This window comes from Coregonus lavaretus (assembly GCF_964263955.1).
Source record: "Coregonus lavaretus genome assembly, chromosome: 21".
In the NCBI taxonomy this organism is placed as follows: domain Eukaryota; kingdom Metazoa; phylum Chordata; class Actinopteri; order Salmoniformes; family Salmonidae; genus Coregonus; species Coregonus lavaretus.
The window spans coordinates 4,276,139-4,291,141 of record NC_140008.1 but is presented as its reverse complement, the minus strand read 5'-3'; the positions used below and the strand labels follow the sequence as shown (position 1 = coordinate 4,291,141).

The following is a 15,003-nucleotide window of genomic DNA, read 5'->3' as shown; positions in this document are numbered from 1 at the left end:
GCTCAGTAGTCTGTACTAATAGCAACATACAGGTGTATCAGTACAGGTGATCTACTCAGCTCAGTAGTCTGTACTAATAGCAACATACAGGTGTATTAGTACAGGTGATCTACTCAGCTCAGTAGTCTGTACTAATAGCAACATACAGGTGATCTACTCAGCTCAGTAGTCTGTACTAATAGCAACATACAGGTGTATTAGTACAGGTGATCTACTCAGCTCAGTAGTCTGTACTAATAGCAACATACAGGTGTATTAGTACAGGTGATCTACTCAGCTCAGTAGTCTGTACTAATAGCAACATACAGGTGATGTACTCAGCTCAGTAGTCTGTACTAATAGCAACATACAGGTGTATCAGTACATGTGATCTACTCAGCTCAGTAGTCTGTACTAATAGCAACATACAGGTGTATCAGTACAGGTGATCTACTCAGCTCAGTAGTCTGTACTAATAGCAACATACAGGTGTATTAGTACAGGTGATCTACTCAGCTCAGTAGTCTGTACTAATAGCAACATACAGGTGATCTACTCAGCTCAGTAGTCTGTACTAATAGCAACATACAGGTGATGTACTCAGCTCAGTAGTCTGTACTAATAGCAACATACAGGTGATGTACTCAGCTCAGTAGTCTGTACTAATAGCAACATACAGGTGTATCAGTACATGTGATCTACTCAGCTCAGTAGTCTGTACTAATAGCAACATACAGGTGTATTAGTACAGGTGATCTACTCAGCTCAGTAGTCTGTACTAATAGCAACATACAGGTGTATTAGTACAGGTGATCTACTCAGCTCAGTAGTCTGTACTAATAGCAACATACAGGTGATCTACTCAGCTCAGTAGTCTGTACTAATAGCAACATACAGGTGTATTAGTACAGGTGATCTACTCAGCTCAGTAGTCTGTACTAATAGCAACATACAGGTGATCTACTCAGCTCAGTAGTCTGTACTAATAGCAACATACAGGTGTATTAGTACAGGTGATCTACTCAGCTCAGTAGTCTGTACTAATAGCAACATACAGGTGATCTACTCAACACTCTGTTTGCTTACTTTACTTTGTTTATAGATGTTTAGCCAGATAAAGTCTCTGTATCAAGGTACGTCTCTGACTGAATACGTACATGGAGACGGACTGTGTCCAGGCACATCTCAGTGACTTAGTACAGAAAGGGGTGTGGTTTCTGGGGGTTAGGGGACGTGGTTTGTTCTGTAAGAGTGTCACCGTATTTACTTAGCTGTGTGCTCAGAGTGATTGTTTGTTTACTCCAGGACCCCGCCACCCCTCGGGGGGCTAGCCCCGCTCATTCGCCCGAGGGGAACGGCATCAGCAAGCCCCGCCCCCAGAAGGACACGCCCACCAGCCCCGCCTCTGTAGCTTCCTCCAGCAGCACGCTGTCCTCCAAGAACAAGGAGCACCATGTAAGAACGCTGTGAGACGTGGAGCACGAGAGGGAAGGAAGGGGGGATTCGGCATGGAGACGGAGGGTCAGGGAGAGAAACGCATTTACAATCCCAAAGCAAAGGGAGTCCAAACTGAATTTAATCCATCTAGTTGTGTCAACCCCCCATAGTCCTTCCAGAGTGTATACACTGCTATTTATTAAAACCCTATTAGTTACAATAGAGATTAAGATAGTCCTTCCAGAGTGAATAAACTGCTATTTATTAAAACCCTATTAGTTACAATAGAGATTAAGCCTTCTGTCCCTCACTCACTGCTTTGCTCTAAACGGCTTCCCAAATGGATCCCTATTCCATATATAGGGTACTATGTTTGACCAGGGCCCACCGGGAAAAGTGTACCATTTGGGAAGTCATCTGTCTACATGGCAGAAATATATAATTATAAAATGTTGGGTTAGTTAAATCCAGTGAGCTGTTAGAGACAGAGATTCTACAGCGACTAGAAGACAGAAGTCTAGCTACAGTATTATCATATTATCTCTCTCTCTCTCTCTCTGGCTGACGTCCGGTCATCTACTGAAAACACACAGACAGGACAGGGAGACTGACAGTTATGCCTAAATCCACTGAAGAGTGTCTGCAACGCAGTTGGCAGGCCCACATTTGTTAATCTCTATCTCTCTTCCTCTCTCCGTCCCTCTCTCTCTCTCTCTCTTCCTGTGCAGAATGACAAGTCATCAATGCCAGGCCTGAAGTCGACCACCCCCACCCCTCGTAGCGATGCCCCCACCCCAGGCACCTCCACCACTCCTGGGCTACGACCCATCATGGGCAAACCCCCTGGCATGGAGGCTCTGGGTTAGTACTGCACACTCACTGGCAATCTCTGGCTGCGTCCCAAAAACGGAACCCACTTCCCCATGTAGTGCACTACTTTTAATTAGGCCCCTTAGATCTCTGGTCAAAAGTATATTACCAGAATGCTAACAAAATTAGCTAACTAAATATGATAAAGATCGCAAACAAAAATAACTTATTGCAAAGACAGGCAATCCAGCTCATTAAGTTCTATATACAGTGGGGAGAACAAGTATTTGATACACTGCCGATTTTGCAGGTTTTCCTACTTACAAAGCATGTAGAGGTCTGTAATTTTTATCATAGGTACACTTCAACTGTGAGAGACGGAATCTAAAACAAAAATCCAGAAAATCACATTGTATGATTTTTAAGTAATTAATTTGCATTTTATTGCATGACATAAGTATTTGATCACCTACCAACCATTAAGAATTCCGGCTCTCACAGACCTGTTAGTTTTTCTTTAAGAAGCCCTCCTGTTCTCCACTCATTACCTGTATTAACTGCACCTGTTTGAACTTGTTACCTGTATAAAAGACACCTGTCCACACACTCAATCAAACTCCAACCTCTCCACAATGGCCAAGACCAGAGAGCTGTGTAAGGACATCAGGGATAAAATTGTAGACCTGCACAAGGCTGGGATGGGCTACAGGACAATAGGCAAGCAGCTTGGTGAGAAGGCAACAACTGTTGGCGCAATTATTAGAAAATGGAAGAAGTTCAAGATGACGGTCAATCACCCTCGGTCTGGGGCTCCATGCAAGATCTCACCTTGTGGGGCATCAATGATCATGAGGAAGGTGAGGGATCAGCCCAGAACTACACGGCAGGACCTGGTCAATGACCTGAAGAGAGCTGGGACCACAGTCTCAAAGAAAACCATTAGTAACACACTACGCCGTCATGGATTAAAATCCTGCAGCGCATGCAAGGTCCCCCTGCTCAAGCCAGCGCATGTCCAGGCCCGTCTGAAGTTTGCCAATGACCATCTGGATGATCCAGAGGAGGAATGGGAGAAGGTCATGTGGTCTGATGAGACAAAAATAGAGCTTTTTGGTCAAAACTCCACTCGCCGTGTTTGGAGGAAGAAGAAGGATGAGTACAACCCCAAGAACACCATCCCAACCGTGAAGCATGGAGGTGGAAACATCATTTTTTGGGAATGCTTTTCTGCAAAGGGGACAGGACGACTGCACCGTATTGAGGGGAGGATGGATGGGGCCATGTATCTCGAGATCTTGGTCAACAACCTCCTTCCCTCAGTAAGAGCATTGAAGATGGGTCGTGGCTGGGTCTTCCAGCATGACAACGACCCGAAACACACAGCCAGGGCAACTAAGGAGTCAAGGTCCTGGAGTGGCCTAGCCAGTCTCCAGACCTGAACCCAATAGAAAATCTTTGGAGGGAGCTGAAAGTCCGTATTGCCCAGCGACAGCCCCGAAACCTGAAGGATCTGGAGAAGGTCTGTATGGAGGAGTGGGCCAAAATCCCTGCTGCAGTGTGTGCAAACCTGGTCAAGACCTACAGGAAACATATGATCTCTGTAATTGCAAACAAAGGTTTCTGTACCAAATATTAAGTTCTGCTTTTCTGATGTATCAAATACTTATGTCATGCAATAAAATGCAAATGAATTACTTAAAAATCATACAATGTGATTTTCTGGATTTTTGTTTTAGATTCAGTCTCTCACAGTTGAAGTGTACCTATGATCAAAATTACAGACCTCTACATGCTTTGTAAGTAGGAAAACCTGCAAAATCGGCAGTGTATCAAATACTTGTTCTCCCCACTGTATACACTACCAGTCAAAAGTTTTAGAACACCTACTCATTCAAGAGTTTTTCTTTATTTTTACTATTTTCTACATTGTAGAATAATAGTGAAGACATCAAAACTATGAAATAACACATATGGAATCATGTAGTAACCAAAAAAATTATAAACAATTCAAAATATATTTTATTTTTGAGATTCTTAAAATAGCCACCCTTTGCCTTGATGACAGCTTTGCACACTCTTGGCATTCTCTCAACCAGCTTCATGAGGTAGTCACCTGGAATACATTTCAATTAACAGGTGTGCCTTCTTAAAAGTTAATTTGTGGAATTTCTTTCCTTCTTAATGTGTTTGAGCCAATCAGTTGTGTTGTGACAAGGTAGGGGGGGTATACAGAAGATAGCCCTATTTGGTAAAAGACCAAGTCCATATTATGGCAAGAACAGCTCAAATAAGCAAAGAGAAATGACAGTCCATCATTACTTTAAGACATGAAGGTTAGTCAATACGGAAAATGTCAAGAACTTTGAAAGTTTCTTAAAGTGCAGTCGCAAAAACCATCAAGCGCTATGATGAAACTGGCTCTCATGAGGACCGCCACAGGAAAGGAAGACCCAGAGTTACCTCTGCTGCAGAGGATAAGTTCATTAGAGTCAACCAAATTGAGATGGTTTGGGATGAGTCGAACGGCAGAGTGAAGGAAAAGCAGCCAACAAGTGCTCAGCATATGTGGGAACTCCTTCAAGACTGTTGGAAAAGCATTCCATGTGAAGCTGGTTGAGAGAATGCCAAGAGTGTGCAAAGCTGTCATCAAGGCAAAGGGTGGCTATATGAAGAATCTGTTTAACACTTTTTTTGGCTACTACATGATTCCATATGTGTTATTTCATAGTTTTGATGTCTTCACTATTGTTCTACAATGTGGAAAATAGTAATCAATAAAGAAAAAGCCTTGAATGAGTAGGTGTTCTAAAACTTTTGACCAGTAGTGTACAGTCAGAAACTACCGAATGTCATTTTGGTGAGTTTGGATATTTACAAGCGAATGTGAACGAGAGACATTTTGCAAATGAACAAAGTTTTGACACATGCTTGTCTGAAGGAAGAACTGTACAGGCTCTGGAGCTGCATGTCTACACGCTGTGTCTGTGTGGAGTTTGAAGTCGCTAGGGCAACGGGCCTGCCTGCTCTGAGAAGATGGGGGAGGAGCAGATGGGCCGAAAAACGGAGAGCTGTACAGATAACTCATCTATGGCGCTTTGACTTCTCAAACACGGCAGAAAGCTAACACCATATGATGCCCCGTCACCTCATTAATTCAGCCACTTACTGAGATAACTAGCAAGTTAAACCAAAGACACAGCTGGACTCAGCTGATCCCTCTTTCTCCTGTTGTGTTATTTACAAACAAACACATGACTGGCTCAACTGTTCTGGGGAACTACGGTAAGCTTCATAATGTATACTGAACAAAAATATAAACGCAACATGCAACAATTTCAACAATTTTGCTGAGTTACAGTTCATTTAAGGAAATCAGTCAATTGAAATACTTTAATTAGGCCCTAATCTATGGATTTCACATGACTGGGCTGGGGTGCAGCCATGGGCCCACTCACCGGGGGGCCAGGCCCAGCCAATCAGAATGAGTTTTTCCCCACAAAAGGGCTTTATTTCAGACAGAAATACTCCTCAGTTTCATCAGCTGTAAAATAATGTGACAGGTGAAATGAAGAACTGGGTTTGCTTAATCTCCTAAAGTATTGCACAAGTTAAGTGCAGGTATTTACTTAAAAAGTAGCTACAAATATAAAAATGTATTGAAAAACTTCAAAGAAATACAGTGGGGAAAAAAAGTATTTAGTCAGCCACCAATTGTGCAAGTTTTCGCACTTAAAAAGATGAGAGAGGCATGTAATTTTCATCATAGGTACACGTCAACTATGACAGACAAAATGAGATTTCTTTTCTCCAGAAAATCACATTGTAGGATTTTTTATGAATATATTTGCAAATTATGGTGGAAAATAAGTATTTGGTCAATAACAAAAGTTTCTCAATACTTTGTTATATACCCTTTCTTGGCAATGACACAGGTCAAACGTTTTCTGTAAGTCTTCACAAGGTTTTCACACACTGTTGCTGGTATTTTGGCCCATTCCTCCATGCAGATCTCCTCTAGAGCAGTGATGTTTTGGGGCTGTCGCTGGGCAACACGGACTTTCAACTCCCTCCAAAGATTTTCTATGGGGTTGAGATCTGGAGACTGGCTAGGCCACTCCAGGACCTTGAAATGCTTCTTACGAAGCCACTCCTTCGTTGCCCGGGCGGTGTGTTTGGGATCATTGTCATGCTGAAAGACCCAGTCACGTTTCATCTTCAATGCCCTTGCTGATGGAAGGAGGTTTTCACTCAAAATCTCACGATACATGGCCCCATTCATTCTTTCCTTTACACGGATCAGTCGTCCTGGTCCCTTTGCAGAAAAACAGCCCCAAAGAATGATGTTTCCACCCCCATGCTTCACATTAGGTATGGTGTTCTTTGGACAACTCAGCATTCTTTGTCCTCCAAACACGACGAGTTGAGTTTTTACCAAAAAGTTCTATTTTGGTTTCATCTGACCATATGACATTCTCCCCAATCCTCTTCTGGATCATCCAAATGCACTCTAGCAAACTTCAGACGGGCCTGGACATGTACTGGCTTAAGCAGGGGGACACGTCTGGCACTGCAGGATTTGAGTCCCTGGCGGCGTAGTGTGTTACTCATGGTAGGCTTTGTTACTTTGGTCCCAGCTCTCTGCAGGTCATTCATTAGGTCCCCCCGTGTGGTTCTGGGATTTTTGCTCACCATTCTTGTGATCATTTTGACCCCACGGGGTGAGATCTTGCGTGGAGCCCCAGATCGAGGGAGATTATCAGTGGTCTTGTATGTCTTCCATTTCCTAATAATTGCTCCCACAGTTGATTTCTTCAAACCAAGCTGCTTACCTATTGCAGATTCAGTCTTCCCAGCCTGGTGCAGGTCTACAATTTTGTTTCTGGTGTCCTTTGACAGCTCTTTGGTCTTGGCCATAGTGGAGTTTGGAGTGTGACTGTTTGAGGTTGTGGACAGGTGTCTTTTATACTGATAACAAGTTCAAACAGGTGCCATTAATACAGGTAACGAGTGGAGGTCAGAGGAGCCTCTTAAAGAAGAAGTTACAGGTCTGTGAGAGCCAGAAATCCTGCTTGTTTGTAGGTGACCAAATACTTATTTTCCACCATAATTTGCAAATAAATTCATTAAAAATCCTACAATGTGATTTTCTGGATTTTTTTTCTCTCAATTTGTCTGTCATAGTTGACTTGCACCTATGATGAAAATTACAGGCCTCTCTCATCTTTTTAAGTGGGAGAACTTGCACAATTGGTGGCTGACTAAATACTTTTTTTCCCCACTGTAGTTTCAATGGTATTGAAAAACCATCCTGTGGCTATTTCCCCCCGGTGTATGGTATGTACGTTATACCGCCCAAGCCTAGAAGTCTGCCAAAACAGACCCGGAGCGCTTCATCAGTGCATCACACTGCTTCTCCAATAGTCAGTTCCTCCACAGGTACTGGTCCACCATGGCTGAACATGTACCACCAACCTTGGTGATACCATGGCTGAACATGTAGCACCCACCTTGGTGATACCATGGCTGAACCTGTAGCACCCACCTTGGTGATACCATGGTTGAACATGTAGCACCCGCCTTGGTGATACCATGGCTGAACATGTAGCACCCACCTTGGTGACACCATGGCTGAACATGTAGCACCCACCTTGGTGATACCATGGCTGAACATGTAGCACCCACCTTGGTGATACCATGGCTGAACATGTAGCACCCACCTTGGTGACACCATGGCTGAACATGTAGCACCCACCTTGGTGATACCATGGCTGAACATGTAGCACCCACCTTGGTGATACCATGGCTGAACATGTAGCACCCACCTTGGTGATACCATGGCTGAACATGTAGCACCCACCTTGGTGATACCATGGCTGAACATGTAGCACCCACCTTGGTGATACCATGGCTGAACATGTAGCACCCACCTTGGTGATACCATGGCTGAACATGTAGCACCCACCTTGGTGATACCATGGCTGAACATGTAGCACCCACCTTGGTGATACCAAGGCTGAACATGTAGCACCCACATTGGTGATACCATGGCTGAACATGTAGCACCCACCTTGGTGATACCATGGCTGAACATGTAGCACCCACCTTGGTGATACCAGTCCCGGAGCCTCTTCTGTCCTTCTCTGGACACAGCATGCAGTTCTTGATGTAGTTCTTCCCGACAGATTAAACAATAAATGATTTGAATCCAAACAGCCATATAAATAGCTGGCCAAAAATATAGACTTTTCATCCCAATTCTGCAACTTTTGAGAAGTCAAGACCACATTTTCCATTTTAGTCATTTAGCAGACGCTCTTATTCCCGAGCGACTGACAGTAGTTAGTACATACGTTTTCATTTGTACTGGTCCCCACCGTGAGATGGAAGTGATCAACCCCCAGAGCAAACACATAGAAATAAATAGTTCCAGATATTTCTGCCTAGGCGACCACGGCGCCACAGTGCTATTTTCCATTTCTGCTATGGGGGTTAGTACTGGTACTCTCACACCAGTTAGACTGGCAGGGCAGCCCTCTCTGGAAACCAAGGCTTTAGCTGAATGCTCTCTGTGTTCTCCATCTGTGACTGAGTGTGAGGCTACCGCTTTTTTTCTCTAGTCTACTGTGTCTGATCTGTCTGTATTCCTTTAGTAATGTCTCTCTCTCTCTCTCTCTCTACTGTGACTGATCTGGCTGAATTCCTTTAGTAATGTCTCTCTCTCTCTCTCTCTCTCTCTACTGTGACTGATCTGGCTGTATTCCTTTAGTAATGTCTCTCTCTCTCTCTCTCTCTCTCTCTACTGTGACTGATCTGGCTGAATTCCTTTAGTAATGTCTCTCTCTCTCTCTCTCTCTCTCTCTCTCTCTCTCTCTCTACTGTGACTGATCTGGCTGTATTCCTTTAGTAATGTCTCTCTCTCTCTCTCTCTCTACTGTGACTGATCTGGCTGTATTCCTTTAGTAATGTCTCTCTCTCTCTCTCTCTACTGTGACTGATCTGGCTGTATTCCTTTAGTAATGTCTCTCTCTCTCTCTCTCTCTCTCTCTACTGTGACTGATCTGGCTGTATTCCTTTAGTAATGTCTCTCTCTCTCTCGCTCTACTGTGACTGATCTGGCTGTATTCCTTTAGTAATGTCTCTCTCTCTCTCTCTCTCTCTCTCTACTGTGACTGATCTGGCTGTATTCCTTTAGTAATGTCTCTCTCTCTCTCTCTCTCTCTCTACTGTGACTGATCTGGCTGTATTCCTTTAGTAATGTCTATCTCTCTCTCTCTCTCTCTACTGTGACTGATCTGGCTGTATTCCTTTAGTAATGTCTCTCTCTCTCTCTCTCTCTACTGTGACTGATCTGGCTGTATTCCTTTAGTAATGTCTCTCTCTCTCTCTCTCTCTCTACTGTGACTGATCTGGCTGTATTCCTTTAGTAATGTCTCTCTCTCTCTCTCTCTCTCTCTACTGTGACTGAGCTGGCTGTATTCCTTTAGTAATGTCTATCTCTCTCTCTCTCTCTCTACTGTGACTGATCTGGCTGTATTCCTTTAGTAATGTCTCTCTCTCTCTCTCTCTCTACTGTGACTGATCTGGCTGTATTCCTTTAGTAATGTCTCTCTCTCTCTCTCTCTCTCTACTGTGACTGAGCTGGCTGTATTGCTTTAGTAATGTCTCTCTTTCACTCTCTTCTCAATTCAGTTTTTTATTCAAAATGCTTTATGGCATGACAAAAGTGCATATTTGTTTTGGCATGGAGGCTGTGGGTTAATACTGCTGCTGTCACACCCAGTGGACTGGCATCTGGCCTCTCTGGAAGCCAAGGGCTTTGGCTGGCACCATTCTATTTATACGGCTGGCATCCTCTCTGTCTCTGTCCTCTGCTGTGACCTGGCCTGGGTGTATTTAATAGTAATGTGTTCTCTTTCTCTCTGTCAGTTTGTTTCTGTCCACCTCTACCGCTCAATGCTTTATCGGCTTGACATTCACTTGGACATGTTGCCAAATATACTGTGTATTCATGACATCATCATCAACATCAACAACAACAACAACAATATGATCATATGTAATAATCCGAATCCCTCTCCAGCGGCCCCGGCCCTGCGGACTCCCCTGTCCCTGGCGGGGTCCTACCCTCCCTTTGTTATGATGGGTCACCACCATGAGATGAACGGAGGTCTGACCAGCCCCGGTGTCTACGCTGGAATACACATCTCCCCTCAGATGAGCGCCGCCGCGTACGGACGGTCACCCATGGTGAGATACACACACACGCACACACACACACACACACGCACGCGCACGCACGCACGCACGCACGCACGCACACACACACACACACACACACACACACGCTGCGGATTACTGGTGTTCATATCTGTCTTGGTGTGGGTTTGTGTGAGTAATCAAAGAGGTGTTGTTATGTTGTGCTGTAGGTGTTTACTGTACATAGTCTCGTGTACAACATCTCTGGGGCGGCAGGTAGCTTTAGTGGTTAAGAGCGTTGTGCCAGTAACCGAAAGGTCGCTGGTTCTAATCCCCGAGCCGACTAGGTGAAAAATCTGTCGATGTGCCCTTGAGCAAGGCACTTAACCCTAATTGCTCCTGTAAGTCGCTCTGGATAAGAGCGTCTGCTAAAATGACTAAAATGTAAATGTCTTGCCAAACCTCCTAAATCATCTTGTTGGAGAATTTAGTTTTAGCCAAAACTGTTAGAATGGGCAGCTGGATTCCAGCAGCTACATTTTGATTGGATGTTACATTTCAAGAACCTTCCCACCCACATGCCCGTAGAAGCATTATGTTATGTTCGTCACTGTTTTACCACCAGATAGGAAACACTTTGCAGAAAAAGGAAGAAAACCTGCAGTAAAAACTGTTTATCCAGAAGTTGGTTTATACACAACATCCAGTTGATGAAGGCATTACAACGTCTCTGTTTGAACTCTCTACTAAAGAAAAGAGACATTATGAGTGGGCACCTTTTGGCGCTCCGCCCATGCAAGGCATTTGATTGGTTTGACGTGTTGCGAGGCGTTACTGATTTACACAGGGTTACCACCCATTTGTACCTACTTTCTACCATTGACTTCACCAGGCTTTCCATATAGGGAAGCCTGGTTCTCGACAAGGCTACTCTGTATGTTATGTAAATAGTATGTTGTGTAGGTTATGTCATGTTGACCCTATCTTGTTCTGTTACAGGGGTTTGATTCTCATCCCCACATGAGACCAGGTCTTCCTGCCAGTCTCACCTCCATATCTGGAGGAAAACCGTAAGTACCCTACACACTCTGGGTTCTGCTCTCTGTCTGTTTTTGTCTGTCTGTCTCTGTCTGTCTCTCTGTCTGTCTCTCTGTGTTTGTATGGCTGTCTATCTCTGTCTGTCTCTCTGTCTGTCTCTCTGTCTGTCTCAGTCTGGCTGGCTGTCTGGCAGTCTCTCCGTCTGGCTGTCTCTCCGTCTGGCTGTCTGTCTCTGTCTGTCTGTCTGGCTGTCTCTCTCTCTCTGTCTGTCTGGCTGTCTCTCTCTCTCTGTCTGTCTGGCTGTCTCTCTCTGTCTGTCTGGCTGTCTCTCTCTCTCTGTCTGTCTGGCTGTCTCTCTCTCTCTGTCTGTCTGGCTGTCTCTCTCTCTCTGTCTGTCTGGCTGTCTCTCTTTCTGTCTCTCTTTCTCTCTCTCCCTGTCTATCTCTCTGTCTGTCTTAGATGAAGCCCTTCAGTCCTACACTACATATCTGTTAGAATAACAATCATCAGGGTCATGTTCATTACCGTAACAAAACCTCTTGTAAAGGAAAGCTAAAATGAGTGTTGGTTATTGGACAACTGCAGGTAGTCCCTTCCTGTTTCAGTTCGTTTAGTACCAAATGAACTCTACCCCGCAGTACTAAAGAGAGCCCATGTCTCATCTTCCAGAGCCTACTCCTTCCATGTGAGTGCGGACGGGCAGATGCAGCCGGTGCCGTTCCCTCCGGACGCCCTGATAGGCCCGGGGATCCCCAGGCACGCCCGCCAGATCAACACGCTGAGCCACGGCGAGGTGGTGTGTGCTGTCACCATCTCCAACCCCACCAGACACGTCTACACAGGAGGGAAGGGCTGTGTCAAGATCTGGGATATCAGCCAGCCGGGCAGCAAGAGCCCCGTCTCTCAGCTGGACTGTCTGGTGAGGACCTGCTAGGGAGAGGGGGAGGGGGGGAGGGAGGGAGGGAGGGAGGGAGCCCCGTCTCTCAGCTGGACTGTCTGGTGAGGACCTACTACTGCTGTTGTTTACTGTGTTCTAAGGAATTTGTGTTTGTGTATGTGATCCCTGAGTGGGAGTTGAACCCTTGACCTTGACATGGCTAGTGCCACGCCTTAACCAGCCAAACAGAACCACTTTTCTCTGCTACAGTCTAGATATGTTTTACTATGGTGGAAGGAATAAAGTTAATTTTCCTTCAGTCTGTCTGTCTGTCTGTCTGTCTGTCTGTCTGTCTGTCTGTCTGGCTGGCTAGAACCTCAGTTGTGATCCCTTGAGCTGTGGTGTCCAGAGCGTTTATTGATTGCGTCTGTTCCCTCTGTCTTCCAGAACAGGGATAACTACATCCGCTCCTGTAAGCTGCTCCCCGACGGTCGTACCCTCATCGTAGGAGGAGAGGCCAGTACTTTAACCATCTGGGACTTGGCCTCTCAGACGCCTCGTATCAAGGCTGAGCTGACGTCCTCCGCCCCTGCCTGCTACGCCCTCGCCATCTCCCCCGACGCCAAGGTCTGCTTCTCCTGCTGCAGCGACGGGAACATCGCCGTCTGGGACCTGCACAACCAGACTCTCGTCAGGTAGGAAAAGATGGAAAGGCTGTGGGTTACTGGCTGTGTATTGTGCAGTGCTGTACTGTGCTGGTTACTGGCTGTGTATTGTGTTATTGCTGTACTGTGCTGGTTACTGGCTGTGTATTGTGCAGTGCTGTACTGTGCTGGTTACTGGCTGTGTATTGGGCAGTGCTGTACTGTGCTGTGGGGGTTCTTGAGAACATCAAATCAACGTTTAATGGTCGCAAACACAGATTTGCAGATGTTGTCGCAGGTGCAGCGAAATGCTTGTGTTTCTAGCTCCAACAGAGCAGTGATACCTAGCTAAATGCTTGTGTTTCTAGCTCCAACAGTGCAGTGATACCTAGCTAAATGCTTGTGTTTCTAGCTCCAACAGAGCAGTGATACCTAGCTAAATGCTTGTGTTTCTAGCTCCAACAGTGCAGTGATACCTAGCTAAATGCTTGTGTTTCTAGCTCCAACAGCGCAGTGATACCTAGCTAAATGCTTGTGTTTCTAGCTCCAACAGTGCAGTGATACCTAGCTAAATGCTTGTGTTTCTAACTCCAACAGCGCAGTGATACCTAGCTAAATGCTTGTGTTTCTAGCTCCAACAGTGCAGTGATACCTAGCTAAATGCTTGTGTTTCTAGCTCCAACAGCGCAGTGATACCTAGCTAAATGCTTGTGTTTCTAGCTCCAACAGCGCAGTGATACCTAGCTAAATGCTTGTGTTTCTAGCTCCAACAGCGCAGTAATACCTAGCTAAATGGTTGTGTTTCTAGCTCCAACAGCGCAGTGATACCTAGCTAAATGCTTATGTTTCTAGCTCCAACAGCGCAGTGATTCCTAGCTAAATGCTTATGTTTCTAGCTCCAACAGTGCAGTGATACCTAGCTAAATGCTTGTGTTTCTAGCTCCAACAGCGCAGTGATACCTAGCTAAATGCTTGTGTTTCTAGCTCCAACAGCGCAGTGATACCTAGCTAAATGCTTATGTTTCTAGCTCCAACAGTGCAGTGATACCTAGCTAAATGCTTGTGTTTCTAGCTCCAACAGCGCAGTGATACCTAGCTAAATGCTTGTGTTTCTAGCTCCAACAGCGCAGTGATACCTAGCTAAATGCTTGTGTTTCTAGCTCCAACAGTGCAGTGATACCTAGCTAAATGCTTGTGTTTCTTGCTCCAACAGTGCAGTGATACCTAGCTAAATGCTTGTGTTTCTAGCTCCAACAGTGCAGTGATACCTAGCTAAATGCTTGTGTTTCTAGCTCCAACAGCACAGTAATACCTAGCAATAAAGAAAAACACTACACACATAATCCAGATTGTTTTTTATTTATAAGTTATTTAGGATGAGCCATGACTAGAATACAGTATATACATATGAAGTGGGTGAAACAGTATCTAAACATTATTAAAGGGACCAGTGTTCCATATCTGTGTACATAGGGCAGCAGTCTCTAAGGTGCAGGGTAGAGTACCAGGTGGTAGCCTGCTATTAACAGTGACTAAGTTCAGGGCAGGGTACTGGGTGGAGGCCGGCTAGTGGTGACTGTTTAACAGTCTGATGGCCTGGAGATAGAAGCTGTTTTTCAGTCTCTCGGTCCCAGCTTTGATTCACCTGTACTGTCTCCGCCTTCTAAATGGTAGCGGGTAAACAAGCCGTGGCTCGGGTGGCTGAGGTCCTTGATGATCTTCTTGGCCTTCCTGTGACACCAGGTGCTGTAGATGTCCTGGAGGGCAGGCAGTGTGCCCCCGGTGATGCGTTGGGCTGACCGCACCACCCTCTGGAGAGCCCTGCAGTTGCGGATGGTGCAATTACCGTACCAGGCGGTGATAAGCACGACAGGATGCTCTCAATGGTGCATCTGTAGAAGTTCATGTGGGTCTTAGGGACCAAGCCAAATTTCTTCAGCCTCCTGAGGTTGAAGAGGCGCTGTTGCACCTTCTTCACCACGCTGTTTGTGTGGATGGACCATTTCAGGTTGTCAGTGATGT

The 15,003-nt window shown here is 45.4% G+C and overlaps 1 protein-coding gene across 1 annotated transcript in view; it reads left to right on the top strand.

Annotated features, from left to right (window-relative positions):
• The window catches only part of tle3a (TLE family member 3, transcriptional corepressor a), an 80,492-nt gene that overhangs the window by 57,192 nt on the left and 8,297 nt on the right, over nucleotides 1-15,003 (top strand). Inside the window, exons 11-16 of the mRNA XM_084185906.1 lie at nucleotides 1,285-1,434; nucleotides 2,145-2,277; nucleotides 10,307-10,473; nucleotides 11,422-11,492; nucleotides 12,130-12,379; nucleotides 12,785-13,032. Of these exons, the coding sequence (XP_084042032.1) occupies nucleotides 1,285-1,434; nucleotides 2,145-2,277; nucleotides 10,307-10,473; nucleotides 11,422-11,492; nucleotides 12,130-12,379; nucleotides 12,785-13,032 (1,019 nt within the window). The remainder of the gene's footprint in view (nucleotides 1-1,284; nucleotides 1,435-2,144; nucleotides 2,278-10,306; nucleotides 10,474-11,421; nucleotides 11,493-12,129; nucleotides 12,380-12,784; nucleotides 13,033-15,003) is intronic.